General features: G+C 41.5%; 1 protein-coding gene across 13 annotated transcripts in view; it reads left to right on the top strand.

The window, feature by feature from the left end:
- Positions 1-12,411: 12,411 nt before the first annotated feature.
- Positions 12,412-18,360, top strand: part of LOC118110527 (membrane-associated guanylate kinase, WW and PDZ domain-containing protein 1) — a 92,982-nt gene continuing 87,033 nt past the window's right edge. For 7 of the 13 annotated variants that reach the window (XM_035158343.1, XM_035158342.1, XM_035158334.1 and 4 more), the window contains exon 1: positions 12,419-13,211. In XM_035158343.1, coding sequence (XP_035014234.1) covers positions 12,914-13,211 — 298 coding nt within the window. In that variant the 5' untranslated portion in view covers positions 12,419-12,913. Of the gene's footprint in view, positions 13,212-18,360 lie in introns of all 13 variants that reach the window. The other 6 variants (XM_035158336.1, XM_035158333.1, XM_035158330.1 and 3 more) reach the window with 3 other exon arrangements.

Genomic DNA, 18,360 nt, shown 5'->3' with positions numbered 1-18,360 from the left:
GCTTCCAGAAAATGATAGCGTGGTTCCACACAGCTTATAAAGACAGTGATGACTTACAACAACACTGTGTTGCAGCAAGTTAGACAGGTAATTAAAGGTCTTTATAATTTATAAGTGGTGGTTATTATTTTTGTTGTGTGGAACTTGTCAAAACCATTATATGGAAGCAGTCTCCACATTGACTAGCTTTTTCTAATTGTTTTTTAAATACACTTTCCTTTAATGTGGCTTTAATCAGTATTTAAAGAGTGTATAAAATGACAGTGTGATTATATGAAAAGGCATCGCTCATAGTGATGAACCGTAACAGCAAGTTACAGCTCATTAAACAACACTGTTATTGTTCTGGTTCCCCTAATCGCCTTAAAGTCACCAGCTGCAGCTGTTGTCAACAAACAATCCACTCGTGCACAGCACCAAACAGCAGAGGGACACCCCTGTCTGTTTGAGCAAGATTACAAAAGAACAGAACGGATCTCTATTAAACTTAGTGGAAGGAGCCATGGGGCATGGGCCAAGGAAAAATACATCAAACTTTGACACAGATATGTACCAAGGAATTTTAATTTCTTTAACACCGTGAGACTTGACTTTTTAAAAATATTTTAATAGATTTTTCAGATCTTGATGAAAAAAAATCAGGCAGGTTTAGGCAACATAAAAATAAATAAAAATCTGGATCCAGGGAATTTACATGTGGTTTCATATAGGGGCACAAAGACCTTGGTGGGGGTGTATGCTCTCCTTCGTGCCAGTATTAATAATTTTTCTAACTGGTTCTGCAAGTTGTGGGCTGGTTAGTGTGTTTTCACTGAAAGCAGCGTCCTGCTGCTGCTGGAAATGAGATGAGACAAGCGAAATCAAACAGTGAGCTGCCTGAAGGTTGCTCAACAGCCCTTAGATATGAATTTTCATCTGAGGATTAATCAGTAAGCGCGACTCCCATTACACAGTTATTTGATTCATGATGAGTCATTTTGCAATCTGATGATTATGAGGCGTGTATACCTGTCTTATCTGTTCTTCAATTAGCTCTTCTGTTTTGACAAGACCTTTTGGGGACAATCTCACAGACATCTGACCCTTGACCTGCTTGGCTTCATGGATACCCACAAGTCTCTTTCCCACACTGTCTTGAGAGACACATGCGTCACTCCTGACTGGCCTCCCACCTCTTCTGCTTGTCCATTCCAATGGCTGGCCTGGGAAATGTAAAACGGTCCCCTGGAAGATGATTTCTTTGAACTTTATGTTTTTCAGTGTCATTCATATTGCCTTGAAGGCCCACTCGTCAAGTTAATAGTCATTGGCTGTACTGACATCATCAGAAGTATATGGCCATTACGAAACTTTCTTAATCAGAAAACAAACTAAAGCCAAACATTTTTTATTTATGAAAGAGGATCTTGTCAGCTATCTATCATGATAAGAATGATATCAAGCAGAGCAGTGGGTGTTTGCAGGAAATGAGAGTCGAGGGAAGTTATCACTCAGGCAAACAATCAAGTCTGACTCCAAATACTCAACTCAACTCTTTAAAACCTGACCTGATATGAGCCTAAAATGTTTGGCTCACTGCTCGCTTACTTTCGTTCTCCAGACAGTTGCTTCTTACAATCAAATGCAGGAAAAGCAGAGAACAGTAATTTGCTTTCACTGATTTTATACTCACTCATGTTTTAGAATGTGAAGCCAATGAGCTCCCAATTAGGAAGCACGGGACTCTGATTCCATCTGGAGGCAATATGTATGCAAATATGTGAGACAGTCTTCTCAAGAGGTAAAACCAGGAATTCGAGAGCAAACAAGGCAGTAAAATATGTTTGATTTAAACTGTATTGTATTTGTATCCAATAAGAATGTTTGATTTTATTATTATCATTTATTTAGTTTTCAGTTTTTCCCTTTTCCTTCTTTTCCTCTTTGTTTCGTCTCTGGTTCCCTGTTGGGGAGTGAACATGCTGTATAACTTATGGCCAGCAGGATGCAGCATTGGACTAAAAAACACAATCTGTGTTCGTGTGTGTGTTTCTGTTTCCTGTACTCATACCTTTGTGAGGACCGTTTTAAGCAAAGACCCTACAAAGTGAGGACATTTTAGGAAAGTGAGGACATTTAGGCACGTCCTCACTTTTTCAAAGGGCTAGGGTTAAGACTTGGTTTTAGGGTTAGGGTTAGAATTAGCTTTAGGTTAGGGTTAGGGTAGGGGTAAGAGTTAGGGTTCGGCATTTAGTTTGGATGGTTAAGATTAGGGTAAGGGGCTAGGGAATGCATTATGCCAATGTCCTCACTAAGACAGAAGTACAAACGTGTGTGTGTGCGTGTGTGTGTGTGTGTGTGTGTGTGTGTGTGTGTGTGTGTGTGTGTGTGTGTGTGTGTGTGTGTGTCGGTCAGTCTGTGTGTGAGTGTCTTTGTGTGTGAGAGAGAGAGAGAGAGAGAGAGAGAGAGAGAGAGAGAGAGAGAGAGAGAGAGAGAGAGAGAGAGAGAAGTCATATCTATCTTAAGAGTCAGAACAGAAAGTGTCACAGGAATAAATCCTGCTTAGTTGAAATAATAAGCCTGAGAGATTTTAAAAGTAACAGACAGTCTTATGCACATTTCCAGTATCATAAGTGTTGATTAAATGTTCATTAAAAAAAACTGTTGCCTATGCTTCTCTGTAAGAATGGTTACAATAGGAGTATCACAGCATGAATGTACAACTGACATATATGTATTGATGTTAAAATGTACCAGGCTCCTAAACCTCTTGGGATTCACAGGTTAAGCACAGGTTAACAACATTAAACTGAACCTGTATGCCCATGACCAGGATCCTGAAACTGAGACTTTTCTGTGCTGTGTTCAAATGTCTTCTGTGAAAAGGGCCTGTTAAAGACTGACATCTTTTCAAACAGGTAATTGAGCGTAGTAAGAAAAAAATCAATGAAGTGTGGAGTTACAGATTTTTGTTGTGTAATTCAGCCCTGGACTTCACCGCAGGGAACGGCCTGAAGGGGGGGGGGCACACTCTGTGTGCAACGAATTAAGGTTAACTTGTGAATGTGTGAAAAACCTGACTCAGCCATATGTTTTCCAGTTCCGTGTCATGGTGAGTGTATGTGCGGTCTGTGGCTTATCTGGGAGAGATAACAATGTGAAAGTATGTGGTTTGAGTCTGCACTTTGATTCTCAGGGAGTTCCATGTGTTCAGACAGAAAACATCTGGCGAACACACGAGAAACCATGGCAACTGCACTTGTTTTTCTGCTCAGCGTCTGCCACACAGTAACGTGTGCCAATCCATCACCTGGACTCATGAATATTTAACGGCGACAGCCTCGCAGTCACTCGTTAATGAACGTGTGGGTCACCTACTATTAAGTAGCTCTGATGGGTTTGATTCAAGCGGGTGGGGGTATTTTAACTCCTTCCACACCATAGGATGTTATTGACAGGTGTGTGTGACTGTGAAAATAAAATTCCCTGTTGAAATTTAAGGGACAAATTGGACACAGTTTGCAGGAAGCTTCGGTTTCTTTCAGTTTTCTAATCTAATTCTGTCAAATCAAGAGTTCTTGACTCCATTTAAAGAGTCGGCTCCCTCAAACTTGTTGTGCTATCCTCGATCACATGACAGGATTGTGCGCACAGGATATCCTCATTAAAAAAATGCATCCTCCTCTAATTGCTGAGTTTTGTGACTTCCTGGATAACACCCACCCACCAAACATCCTCTTTGTGGTGAACACAATAATTGGCTGATTGATCTCTGAAGGAAAACAATGGAAAATTCGACTTCAACTTCTATTGTTGTGATCTCTGTTGTCGTGTTATTCTTTGTTTTGTTTTGTTTTGTAATAAGCACTTGTGCCCATTGTCTTTCCCAAAGCCTCAACCAAGCATGTTCTGAAAGGCCTGAAGCAACAACAGCACCTCTGTGAGGATGTTGTGTTCATAACATTTTTAAAAAACAGCTGGATGAATGAAATAAAGACACAACTTTGTTAGATTTAGATCCTTAGTTGGGTGGAAATATGAATAAATAAACAGTGAAGCCAAAGCCTGCCACCTGGTGTCTGGCTGCTGTATAGGTCATAAATCCGGCCTCCTCCATGTTAATGGATGGAAATAGACCAAATCTAAAAAGTAAAAAAGCAAGTCATATACATTTTTCTCAAAGACGGTGTCTGATATTTTAGATGGCGATGTTTGTTCAAGTCTTATTTTTTGCTGGACCAGGACGGCTGGTGGGGAAAGAAGGATGAAGAGATAAAGATAAAACTAAAAGAGATGGGAAAATATAAAGATAAATCTGAGAGGGTCTAACGTGTAGCCTGTAAATAAATAGACAGATACATAAATACATTATATAAAATTCAGTTTACCTGTGAATTAGTCTTCTTATCCAACTCAACAAAGCTAATCTGAATATTTCCTTGTCAATTGCAAACATTGTTTGTTATTGGGGACAATATAAAGGTGGAGTATGTTGTGTATGTTGTGTTAGCTCTTGTATGAATTCAGACATGATTACAGAATTATGAAGAAGACACTCACGTTAGCTGAGAGCAAAACCTCAAGATCAGTTGAAAAGAAAACGATTCATATCAGTTCATCTCTTCACATCTTTTGAGAGCTTTTCATCCTATAAAATGTTCGGTCTACTTTTAGCTCAAAGACGGTAACGTTGCTTTCAACCAGGTTTGCTGAATATTATAATTCGTTTCTCTTCTTGGCCTTCTGTTGATGCAATTCAGCTTTTGTGGGTATTTTTGATATTCCCTTTTCTCCCTCTCCTAAATGAATGAATGTCTATAGAAGACATTATCACATAATTTGTCCCAAGTAGCCTGTTTTTACCCCAAACTGGTTTTGTTCCTAGATGGAGCGCAGATGGAGTGCTTATGCTGATCATAACAGCTTAAATCTGCATAGGAAATGTTCATTATAATAAAATTGGAGAAACTTACAGAGAGAAATTTAAATCTTTTTTGCCAGAAAGCCTTGAGGGATTTTCTTTTTTGACATGGTGTCCGCTGAGATTTGTCACAGTTTGCCCGATGGCCAGTCTGACTGTCTTGCACCCACAGTCGCCTGGCTGCTAAATTTCTCTGCACCGTCAACAAGCCATTCTTTTCCTCTTTGCTTTTCTAATCACATAGAGCTTTGTTTGTGTGTAAAACACACAAAATAAAATAATTAAATACTACTTTTACTTTATGGCTGTTGGACATAAGGATTTTATTTGTGTTCAAAAAATAGTTGACAAGTTAGATCCTGGATTTTATTGAAGGCAGTTGTTTCGTTAATAAGCTATTGAAGACAAACATCAAGTGTGAGGGAAGTGTGAGGAAATCCAATTTGGACTGAGTCTGTTCACTCAGTCCAAAAGACAAAAGCTGATAACTTGAGATCAAAATTTATGTCCACTTCCTTGGCTGAGCTGGATTGTCTTTCCCCTGTTTGAAACTCTCCACTCATGACAAGTAGAGGTGGGAGACAGTTCAGTTATCTCATTGGGGGAAAATATATTTAAGCCAAGCATGAGGTCTGTTAGTGATGTGAATCTCGTGGCTGCTAATAAAATACATCAGGGGCAAGATCTCCTCTTGTGTGTTAGCGTGGCAGCAGGGAATGTGTTTGTGTGGACACCAGTGGTGGAGAAAGTGCTCACATGTAGAAGTAGAAATACGCAACCTACAGCACCACATGATAAAAAATGTCTTGACAGAAATTACACAAGGTCCTTTTTTATTTTTCTGGGGCCTTTTCACATGACATGGTCTGTATTCAAAATGTTACTTAAGTTAAAAAGTTAAATTGAATAAAAGTACATTTTGTCTATAACGACACAAAAAAGTACTTATAATGATACACTTAGGTCCAGTTGTACACGGCAGTATAATCTATATTTTATCATATTATCCCTGATGCAAAAGAAACATTAAACACAACACTGGTGTATTAATACACCTATATCAGCTGAACTTTCTCATGTATAGCCTTTATTCAGTCCAGCACTGTTTCAGATACAGTCTCGTCCTCTGCATGATAAACCATGTATCTCTCCAAGTCCTCGAGGGTTCCACAGAGAAGTTCAAATAAGTTCAAGGAAGCAGCTGTGTGCTGCTCTTAAAACAGAAGACAGGCAGTTAACCAGCAACATACATGTGCAACCAGACATTTCATCTTCATCTTAAAGTCTTTTCTCTTGTAAAATTGAAAAAGTACTTTTGTGTTTTTCTCCCCACTGAATTGATTTATGGGCTAACCGTGCTTGGAAATGGGAAGTTGTATTTGTTTATGGTCAGATCTGACACAAAATTTCACAATTGGTAATAGTCCTTCCCTGAAGACATCTACAAAAAAACATTAAGTCATAGTGCCACCTACTGGACTCAAAAAACGTCCATGTGCTCCTCCTATTGGCAGTTGCATGCCACAATGCATGTGGTGGTGTGCGGGGTTTGATCATCGCTATTTGCAGCTTTAATTAAAGTTCTGGTGGTTGTTTCCCACCTTACACACTCAGTGGGAAGTAATGATAGGCTTACACCTGGGCCGTGGTGGATGCATAAGCAGCACATGAATGTTTCAGAACGTCTTGATTTAAATTTTGCCGCCCATTTTATCAGGTGAAAGAGTCCACAGTTCCTGCATGAGACCTGAGCTGCGCTGTTTCTCCGGCGTCTCACCTATTTTCTCCACATGCAAAATCGACAGTTTCACCACAGTGTCAAGGTCTGTCGAATACGTCCCAAGCATAAATATTTGCAACCCTTCCTGTACCTGTCTCAAAGTGAAAACCTTTTATTGTTTCTGTTGACTGAATCCATTCATTTGTCTTAACAAGATTTTTATTGTGAAATATTTGCAGGACTGGAAGATGCACAGCTTCATACTGTAGATTCCTGGCATTTAGCAATTTCCTACTTGAGCAACCTATCACTTCTGCACACACACATGTAATATGAACATTTTAATGACACACAGAAAAACACGCCGGGAATTTGCACGAATAACCAACTTTGCCTTTTTGGATTCTCACTGATGTGCTTTTCCCGACTCGAAGTCAACACGGCCCATGTTCTCTCTATTGCTGCAATGTTCTCTGTGCCTGAATAATTCAATATTGCTCAGTGTCTGCTCCTGTTGTGTGCTGCATGGTTAAAAACCAGTGAAGGGGAAGGCTCAATGCATGGGGACAGGCCGTGTTTTCTGTGCCCGCAGCCAAGCGTGTGTCTTATGTAAGGGGGAGCAGAGTATAACAACATCCACATCCATGAAAACTCCCGTCGCTTTGTCATGATGTGTCTGTCCCATCTCCACTCTCACTCCCTGTGCGCTACAGCCTCACTCACGCCCTAATTTTTAATGAGCAGTCCTCTGTTGTGACGTGACATTTTCTGTCATTCTCTAGTTGTTCTGAGGCTCTGTTTGAGTCAGCCTGTGTTCCCATATCTGCCTTCAGCTCTTTATCTTCATCTCTTTTGTCCCCACCCCCACACTCTCCTTGGTCTTCTTTAACAGGCAGACATTTTGACAGGACATCATGATTACCATTTTAGACTTCTGGAGGAGCAATTTTCTTCTTTTTTTCTTTTATTGCATTTCTGTTTTTTCCATCATGCAATCCTGCTACATTAACATTTCACATGAGCAAATGTTGTTTGTGTAAGCACAATATAAATACATGCACTCGTTGTAATGTAGCTGCGGCTCACTGCGGATTTGAACCTTGTATCCTCTGAGACGTGAGGATTCAGATGGTAACGTCTGCATTATTTGACAAACCAGCCGTGTACACGAGCGTTTCTCATGATTCCACTCCACACAAACACTGTGCCCCTCAGGTATTTCTCTGGATTGCACTGAATCCATTTTTGTGTCCACATTACCCCAGCTTGAAATTATTTCTCAACTTTCTCACAGTTGTTGCTCAATACACTTGATGCAAGACATTGCATCTATAACAGCATAAACTACTGATAAAGAACAGAAAAAGTCCTTCTAAACTCTGCTGTTTAATTGTGTGGCACAAATCTCCCTCACATGTACTTGAGGTTAACTGCCCACACACTGCAGACCGACCTGACTTCACATTATCAATAAGGATAGTTCACCCAAAAATGAAAGTTCACTCATTATCGACTTAACACTATGCCAATGGAGGGGTGTAGTGTTTGAATCCATAAAACACTTTTGGACTTGAATACAGACCATGTCATGTGACAGCGTTGGCGACCACTTCTTCAAACGTAAAAAAACAACAGGAAAAAAACACAAAATGCCTCCATACTGGTCCTGTGGTGCCATCCAAGTGTCCGTAAAGGGCATACATTCAAAATCAACTTGAAACTTGCTGCAGCTCTCGCGAGTATCGGGATAGTCAGTTGTATGTCCCTATGGTTGGGTATGACCCTGTAGGAACACACAACCGGCTGGTGTGCCGGACCTTCATTGTCATGGTAACAATAATAAAAACACAGTTAAGGTCGCAGAGTGGTCACAGATTGGTTAGTTTTTGGCACAAACACTAGCTCATTCAGAAAAGACCGTGGTTTGGGTTGAAATAACTACTTAGAGGACCTTTATTGCCATAGCAACAATGGTAAACATGTGCTTATGGTTGTGGAAACATCACTGACCATCAGTTTCGAACAGGAAATAACTGGGAGCTCCTGTATGAAAGTCAACTCATCCATCATTGTAACATGGACGTTATCACATTATATACTACATCACCTGACTTCCTCTTTTGCTCCCTGTATAAATTTCATATACACTAAAGGTAACATAATAAAAAAAACATAAATGTAGGTCTCTTAGGAGTTGGAGGAGAAAAAAACACGACAAGCAGTTGTTTTGTTTGTCTTTGTCATAGCCTTCATTAATTACAAAAATAATAATTTAATAGGAGCTGTACAGTTAGAGTGACTGTACAGGAATACTGTTATTAACTATTATTATTAACTCTACCAATGTTTATCACTTTTCACAGCTACAACTTCAATTTGGTATAAAATCAGAGGCATAGAAAATCCTCTGTAATGCACCAATTGATGACCTGCATTTTTCTTCAGAACATTTTCACATAATTCCAATTTATGATTATGAATTAATTTAAAAGTTGGGACCTTCCTCTCTACTGTCCCTAGTGTAAACATTTTGTCAGTGCAGCTCAGTGATAAGAGGCCGTTTTAGATTGGATAAATATTTAATTAATTGGATCAGTGGGTAAGTCAGTCTGTCTTGGGATGCCAGACTCCTACGGAGCAAAAGCCTTTTCACTGCCACTGCCACTGGAGAAATAAAGAAGAAGCTGGAAAATTAAAACAATCTTTAAGATTTTTAAAAAGGATCACCTCTTCCAAAATAGGTTTTTCATTGCAATTAATAAACCCTGAATATTCCAAAGGCAATTCATGAATCACTGTGTGTGTGTGTGTGTGTGTGATGGTTTCAATGGAACACCTTGAGTTATCCGAGCATTGTGTCATTGTGTCTTTGTTGTCACAAGCAAGAGCTTTGATGCAGTATCTTTCAACGTCTGACCGCAACAACAGATCAATACAATGTTTGACCTGCTGGTTAATATGTAATTACTGTGCATTGATTGGGGACTCACGGCATTCCCAGGGTTTGAGCGACCGATTACTGTCGCTCATAAAAGCAAACACGGTCTCTGTTACACAACGTCGGGGCCTTTGCAGTCATTATTCCAGCAGTTGTTGCCACAGGCTCACCTTTATGTACCACTCAATGTCAGGCTTTTCTCATTAGTCTCAATACAATGACTCTGTAAACAACGTGTCACTGTTTATTCTCTATTATTGTAAAAGAAACTCGAACAAGTTGTTTAATGTTGTTTAGTCATCAAATAGAGCAGAGGTTTAAATATGTTGTTGATGATGACGTCTGTCCACACGTGGAATTAAATAAAACCAAGGACAAATAATATGCAGATGATTATAATTCTTATTTAAAAAGTCTTTTATTGAGACAATTTTGACCAGGTAGCTCAAAGTAAATACTGGAATACACATGACATTTTTAATGATTTTAATGATAAATGGGCAGATTAATTTTCTTTAGGTCCCGACAGTAAGCTTTATGTGTGGGTGGATTTAAAAGATCAGAAAGGGAATACACCAACATAGGTAAAGTTTCTATGGCTTTGGCTTAACCTAAATTGCCGTCAGTCTGGTCATCGAGTGTAGAAGAGCACTGTATAAATAAGGACCTTTTACCAAAGCAGGCGGGACAGGAAATAGCGTGTACAGGGTTTTAAGAATAAACTGCGGCAGCTAGAATGGCTAGTGAGATAACAACATTGGGCGAGAGGCGGGGTGCATCCTGAAAAGGTCGCCAGCGTATCACAGGGCCAACATACAGAGACAAACAACCATTCACTCTCACATTTACATCTATGGTCAATTTAGAGTCTCCAATGAACGTTATCCCAATCTGCATATTTTTGGACTGTGGGAGAAAGCCGGGGCACAGGGGGAGAACACGCACACTCCACACAAAAAGACCCTGGCTGGATTTGAACAGTGAGCCTTCTTGCTAACAACTGTACCACAGCAGTCCCAAATGTTGTAAATATACAGCTTGTTATCGAACACTTCATCGTTATCCTCTGTCAATGTCCTTACACTACCTTCTGCTTGCATCATGTTGCCATGACATTATAAAACAAGAACATATGTAAACAATCAATATTTGCTGATCGGGAGATCAATCGCACCCCCTCTCTCTAACCGGCCGGACACTGGAGAGCTCTGAGATTTCACGGGTCAAAGATAAATCAGATTGAACTATTAGTCGGTTCAGTGGTGGGCCGTTATTTTCAAGTCCAACTTTGCAAAAGAAGTTTATGAGAGTAGTCAGACACTTACTTTCTTTTACATCCATGTCCACTGGACCATTTCAGATTTATGTGGAGTTTTCAGATGGCTCTTTGATCTCAGGGCTGTCTGCTAAAAAACAATGTTCACCTCACTGGTCAGAGCACATCAGCGCCCTGGATGTGTGTCAAGTTCCCTGGCCTGCAGCTGCTACCTCTCCACATTGAGAACGCCATGGACCACGTGACCAGCAGAGTAAATGATAGAGTGTCATGTATGTCATGTTCACCATATTCACACAGACCGCACAACAAAAACAGAAAAACACAACCATATTCCAGCTATTTGAGGCAAATCATTTCCATACGACGAGCAGGAGAGGTAAAAAAGAGACAAACTGAACACTTCAAGCACTCAGCTGCCTTTCATGCACTGCTATCCAGGCCACTGGCCTTGCAGCCTGTGGTAAAGTGCCAGATACTGCAGTTTATCTGAAAAGGCAGAAACCCTGCAGTGCCTTGTGGTTCTCGTCTGATCCGTCCCCACTTTGTCCAAACTGAAGAGGACAGCCCATATGTTTGCATATTGTAGATAATGTTACTGTTAAACATTGACAGATACTCTTTTGTCTGAGTCAAATTGGTTTGTCTTCTTTATGATCTACAATGTTTTACAGTTTCAGCAGCCTTATCTACTCAAAACACTTGAAAACCAGTCATGGAAGTTGACTTAACAATATTTACAATATAAAGTACAATATCTCCTGGTTAAACCGAAACAGAAAATAAAAAGTACAATGTACCCAAAGATATGAAATAAATATGACTTTCCAACATGTTGTCTTAGTATTTGTTTTACAGTGTGTTACTTTTACGAAAGTTACGTTCTGTATACTTCTTTAACATCTACAACAAAAGAAAACATCATCATCAGAGAAAGGTAGAAAACAGGGAGGAAGGGAATTGCTGAGTTTACCAGGCCACAAATCATTAACTTCATCCCTGTCTCTATACTATTAAAACTACTACTTCTATGTCAAATTATGATAATAGAAGTAGTAGTAATAATAACAAAGCCTTCTTGAGTCAAGTGTCTCCGTTTTGTTTCGTTTTGAGTGGAGGATCAAAGTGTTTTGAATTTATTTTGCACAAAGTTCAAGCAAATGTGGTAAATGTAAAGAAACTTATAATTCAAATTTTGATTTACAAGAGGTGTGTTTTCTCCCATCGATCAATATTCCTGTAAAAAAACACAAATAAACTTTGACTGAGAGAAATACATTTCTGAGTTAAAGGCTTCTGGGGAGTCACCAGCTGGTTGGACCAATAAACCTGAGACTCTACACAGTAAAACCCAGTTCCCTGTAAATGTGTGTCCATTATTTATGAATATAGATACAGGCTGGAGGCTCCTGGGGGGGATTAAACGCACGGAGATCGCTGTGTAATCCGGTTGGAAACGCGTGCAGGCCGGCGGGTGGGGAGGAGCCTTGAGACCCGGGACATGTTGGGGGGGTCGGCAGGGTTTCCCCCGATGGAGCAGCAGCAGGACGCATGCGCTCCTCTCCACCGCCGTGTCTCCATCCACCCACAGCGCAGGAGCGGTGGATGAACTTGTCGCGTTACCTGCTTAAAGGCGCCGCCGGCTGGGAGCGCTCAGCCCAACCTGCTCCCCGGGTACGTGGACGCTGACACTTTTCTCTTTCTCCCGGAAAGTTGCAAAAAGAGGGTATTTCACGCGGAGAGAGGATGACGCACAAGTAGAAGATTAATGGGGAGAAGAAGCGGGTAATCAGAGCGGATTACAGCGAGGAAACCAGAGCGTGTGTTGTTTGGTGAAGATGCGGAAACAAGAGGAGAAGCGACAACAACCTGGATTTTGAACCGTCCGGGACACTCAGACGCACCGGGAGCGCAGCAGCATGCCTCGGCTCAGGAGCAGGATGAAGACGATCCAGTTTGTTGGAGACACTTGCGCCCAAACACCCTGAAGTTTCCTGGACTGCTGTGTGTGCTATGCCTCGGCTGACTTCGGCCACACCATTCCGCGGGACTGACGGGTTTGGCTGGACCTGAGTCGCCATGTCAAAAGTCATTCAGAAGAAGAACCACTGGATTACCAAAGTGCGCGAGTGCGCGGTTGTGCGGGACGCGTGCGGCGAGCTGAACGTGGAGCTGCGCGGCGGAGCGGAGAATGGAGAGTTCCCGCACATCGGGCCACTCCGGGAGGATGCGGTGGATTATCAGGAGGGTAAAGTGTGCGAGGGGGAGCTGCTGCTGGAGGTGGAGGGGCTGCCGGTGTCTGGATTACCCCTGTATGACATTTTAACTGTGATGAAGTGCTGCCAAGGTCCCGTCCGGTTCAGGACTGTGCGTCAAGGTAAGAGCCACAGGGAGTGAGAGAGAGTCACCAGCATCTGTGTGTGTGTGTGTGTGTGTGACAGACACACACACACACACACACACACACCCTAACATTGACTTGATTTCTTGGAGACTTACTCTAACCTTCACCATAGTTACTACTTGCCTAACCCTGCACCTACACTTAACCTAAAACTTTTAATTTATTATCACATCAAAATGGAATTATTTATGTTGTGGGGACTTGCTTTTTGTCGCAATAATAACATGTCCCCATAGTGCGACTGTGTAAACAGATTTAGGTTCCCCACAACTAGTAATACCTGGACCACACACACACACACACACACAGTCCTGTCTCCATTCCATGACTTTAGAGGACATCACATTGACTTCCGTAGATTTCCAGGAGACTTGTTTCCACCTTACTCATGGTTACTACTTTCCTAACCTTAAACGTAACCCTAACTTTGGCCTAAACCTCAACTTAGAACTTGTCTTTACCTTTTTATTTATTGATTTGCCTTATAGGGAGTTGACTTTTGTCCCCAAAAGGAAGACAAGTCCCCAGAATGTGACTGTGTGAACAGATTTATGTGCCAGACAACGTGGGTAATATGAGTAATACTTGGACCACACACACACACACACACACACACACACACACACACACACACACACACACACACACACACACGTGCAAAGTTTTTGCAGCTATCCTTAGACCCCAAAGACATTGTATTGGCTTCCGTTCATTGTGGACAGCCGAAACCGAATCTTCACCATGACCAGTTAACGTCTAACCCAAACCTTAACCTAACATCAATTCACATCTTACCCATAACCCTAACCAGGACCTCTCAAACTAAGTTTGTCCTCATTGGGACTATATGTATTATTGGTCCCTTTGAGGACTACTGGACCTGATTATGGTCCTAATGAGGTGACAAATACGAGTATACACACACACACACACACACACACACACACACACACACACACACACACACACACACACACACACACACACACACACACACACACACGCGATGGAGCACAGCCTCACGTGATGTCTGTCACATTGAAGACGGCATTAATGCACGTGTTGCAGCCTCTTGTGGTGCAGGTGAGCTGAGATACACAGCCTCACTTTAACTTTCTGCTCAGACACAAAAATAAAAGCCAAACACCATCAATCATGTCGCGCAATGAATAAGACCCACTTTGTCAGGCTCGCCAAAGTGAGGATAACAATGACAGTCGAGATGCCTCAGGCTCAGCATTTCAAAATGGATGTTGACTTTATTTTCTTGTCTCCTGTCTCCAGCACTTTCTAAGATCTTTACTCTGACGCCCGTTCTCTAATCCCAGCTTCTCTTATCTCCTCTCCTCTCTTCCTCTAACTATCCCCTCTCCCCAGGTATGTGTGTGCGTGTTTGTGTAATGAAACCCTCCCACCTCATCTATCTCTCTCCTCTTCTGCTGGATGGCTCTGTCTCGTGTCGGCGTCTGGCTAACATCAATTCACATCTTACCCATAACCCTAACCAGGACCTCTCAAACTAAGTTTGTCCTCATTGGGACTATATGTATTATTGGTCCCTTTGAGGACTACTGGACCTGATTATGGTCCTAATGAGGTGACAAATACGAGTATACACACACACACACACACACACACACACACACACACACACACACACACACACACACACACACACACACATTAAGAGTTTAGAAATCCCACTGGAAGTAGTTTCATAATCACCATGTGGCCCACTGTTATAAGCACACAACAAAATGGTGATTTATGTGAAGTAGGGCAGCGGAGCAGTGCTGCTGCTGCTGCTGCTCAGATTGTCTCCACAGCAGCCTGGAGTTTTCGCAGCTTTGACGGGAAGCTGCTCTGACAGTCCTCCTGCCCTCGTTGCTAAAGACACTGGGGGTCAGACCTGCAGGATCACAGATTAGGCCACTTATACAGCTCTGGGGCTTCATCCATAGCACAGTGAGTCTGCTGTGACATGTAAAGAACAAAATCTCAAACCTGCTGCAACAATTACTTGTTTAATTGGTTTTTAGATTGATAATCAATCAATTATTTTATAAATTCTTCAAGCATAAAGGCCAAATCATTGTAAACTGATCATCTGGGATTTATGTTGTTGTTGAGTCCAAACAGGAGATGTGAAGCATCTTGTACTCTGAGAAACTGGGATGGATATCTTTCTCTTTTTGGACGAAATTATTTATCAAGAAAATAAAAAATAATCGTTAGTTGTGTCTCCAGGTTTAATACTTTTCTCTCTCAGCCTAAGATTGAAAGTCATCTGTCACCTTACGGCAAACTGATAATTTTATGTCCTGGTTAATCTTGAAGACATCCACAATCTCTAAGCAAGTTTATAGAGACGCTGACATTTTATGACATTTACAATCTACCAGTCTACCATAATAACATGGATCCACTAACCAACAGTATGATTGGCGGTGCTGATTGGCTCAATTCCGTCATGTGTCTCTATCATAGGGTCTCTGTCATGCTTGACATATTTGATGGTGGATGAGGAGCCGATGCTGAAAGAGGACTCAGCTCTGTCGTGTGGTAGTAGATTGACTCTTCACAGTCAGATATTTATCAAAGCATCTGTAAACTCTGTTTAAACTGTCAGGCACTTCCAGGGAAAACACGACAAATCTGCTCAACCACCTTAAAAAGTAACAAAACATAAACAGTTAAAATACAATCAACAAAATACAATAAAAGCAGCAAACAATGGAACAAGGTGACTGACGTGGTCACGTTCTATGTAGGTAAGGATATTGGGATTTCAAAGCTGTGGACAATGTGGGTTTTAATACACATTGTCCATGCGTACTATAAATGCGTGATCTGATCTGCCAGTGTGTTTAATTAAATATTCTTTAATGGTGCAAATTAAGACCATAGGCTGGTTCCAGCCTGGATATACATTGGGAAGAAAGATCACAATTTGGATTGAGGATGGTGATGGTGCCTTTAAAAAGATCATGATATGATTTTTTGGAAAGATTGTTCACTAATATTGTATTTGGGTTATCATCTGCCCGGCTGATAGTCTCCCATCTGCTGCTTAAATGTCGACAGTGGTTCTTTCAAGGGCTGCAAGTAACATTTATTGTCATTATCAAGAATCTGTTGATAATTTTGGTCTGTGAAATCCAAGGGGATTTCCTCAGATGTCTTTTTTTCTTATTTTTTTTATCTGTCTAATAGCCCCAAAGCTATTCAGTTTACCCTTAAAGAATAAATCGAATCTTACTATTCAAGGAGCTAAACCCTGAGCATTTTGTAGCATTTTTCACAATTTTTACTTATCAACTGAAAAGATTTATTGCTCGATCATCCGATTGTTTCAGCTCCACTTGCGTCTGTAAATGAATGTATTGTTTATTGTAAACCTTGGACGACATTGTGTGAGAGAGCGGGACACCACTCATGGGCAGATGGGGTTGTTTGTGGACATGCTCCGTTCGTGTCGGATGAGCTTGACCCACTGTCCACAGTCTGCTGCATCTGCATCTGTCCATGAGACAGGCCAGAGGGAGCGGGACACGGCCACACATTCAAACCTATTCTCTTTTGGTCTCTGAGTATCGTGTGTGGCTTTTGTTGTTTGCTACTCTGGCTAAATCTGAATGTTCTATGAGAGATACTTGTCTCACTCTTCTTTCATTCCCTCGCTCATACACTGACACAAAGCTTCCAGTGCCTCTTCTCTGGGGAAATCATTAACAGCCTTATATAACCATGGTTTAGGTCCAGCGTAGCATCATGGCGTTTCTGGTCTACTGTATGTCCGTTAATGGCTGTCAACGCTTGACCTGTGAAGCCGAAGCCTCGACCCCTGGGACAGGAGCTCAGCACTGCTCGCTGCTTTGTTTGCAGAGCTGGCGTTTGTTTGACATAATCAGACCAGGCTGGCACCACAGGGAGATTTTTTTATATCCACAAACGGTTTTCTAATTAATCTGAACTCCAATGGAGAATGGTTTGTACTTTAAAATCCTGCTGCAACTCTCGCGTAGACATTAAGGGCAACATGAGTTGACTTCTTTGCTCCGACATTATATAGTGTCTTGCTTGAGGCAGCACATTTTCCTTGTCTCTAATTAAAGGAGAGGGGTATTCTCTGACAATCTGAGTCGCTCACAAAACCTTCATTGTGCCCCACAGTCTGTTAGGCTGTGATGCAGAACTGGCCCGGGACAGTGATCCACGCCGTCCCGGACCAGACGAGTGTTGGCGGGATTGATTGGACCTCTCTCCTTTCCTCTAGAAAGAGCTGTGGGTCTTATTACAGGAGACCACATCGCCTCTGTAGCGTTATGGAAACCCTATCAGTGTGCGCAGGTAGCGAGGTCACTGCTGCGGTGGACTACAGCGCCCACAGGTGTGTTTCTCCCACTGAGGAATGCAGAGAGAAAAGAACACCTGAATGAAATCGGAGCATTCCTGCAGAGCAGGTGAAACATTACCCTCCTGTGGTTTTGGCTGTTTATTAAGCTCTTCAAATAACACTTCAAATTGGGATGGAATGAAAGGGATTTGAGAGCTTTTTATTTATACAGCAAATGTATAATGAGTGTGTATGTTTTTCTGTTTAAATCCCATTGGCCTGGCGGAGAATACACATTACTGGGTGGTTCGCTTTTTCTAGGGGTTTTCAAAGTTTTACCCCATTGACAGTCTTCACAGTTTGAAGACCTAGGGCTGATTGAAACCAAAGTACATGCTCACAAAGTACACATTACAGACAAATATACAGAGTGATTGTGCAACATACTCTCATTTTTTTACCTTCCAATAGACTGTGTTTACTTCATATTTAATTACATCAATCATTCTTTGTTTGCAGAGGCCCAGGTGAATCATGAAGGGATTCATATGTTTGGTATCATTTGAGGTTAAAGTACAGAGAAGAAGGTCTTTGATGCACCTGTTTAGTGCCTATCTTTTATGAGCAGTTGAATTTAGCCCCTGGGTGAAAGGTTTTGTCGTCATTCTCTTGTCCTGGCTACATTTGTTGAACACCTGAGAACAGCGATGTCCCTGCAAAAGGTTGTGCGTGAGAGTGCACTGATGAGTCAAGAAACAGCTGTGAATTAGTTTTACAAATTCTTCG

The sequence above is a fragment of the Hippoglossus stenolepis genome, chromosome 6 (assembly GCF_022539355.2).
Source record: "Hippoglossus stenolepis isolate QCI-W04-F060 chromosome 6, HSTE1.2, whole genome shotgun sequence".
NCBI classification, from domain to species: domain Eukaryota; kingdom Metazoa; phylum Chordata; class Actinopteri; order Pleuronectiformes; family Pleuronectidae; genus Hippoglossus; species Hippoglossus stenolepis.
The sequence above is the reverse complement of the archived record's forward strand: the minus strand, read 5'-3'. Positions and strand labels throughout refer to the sequence as shown.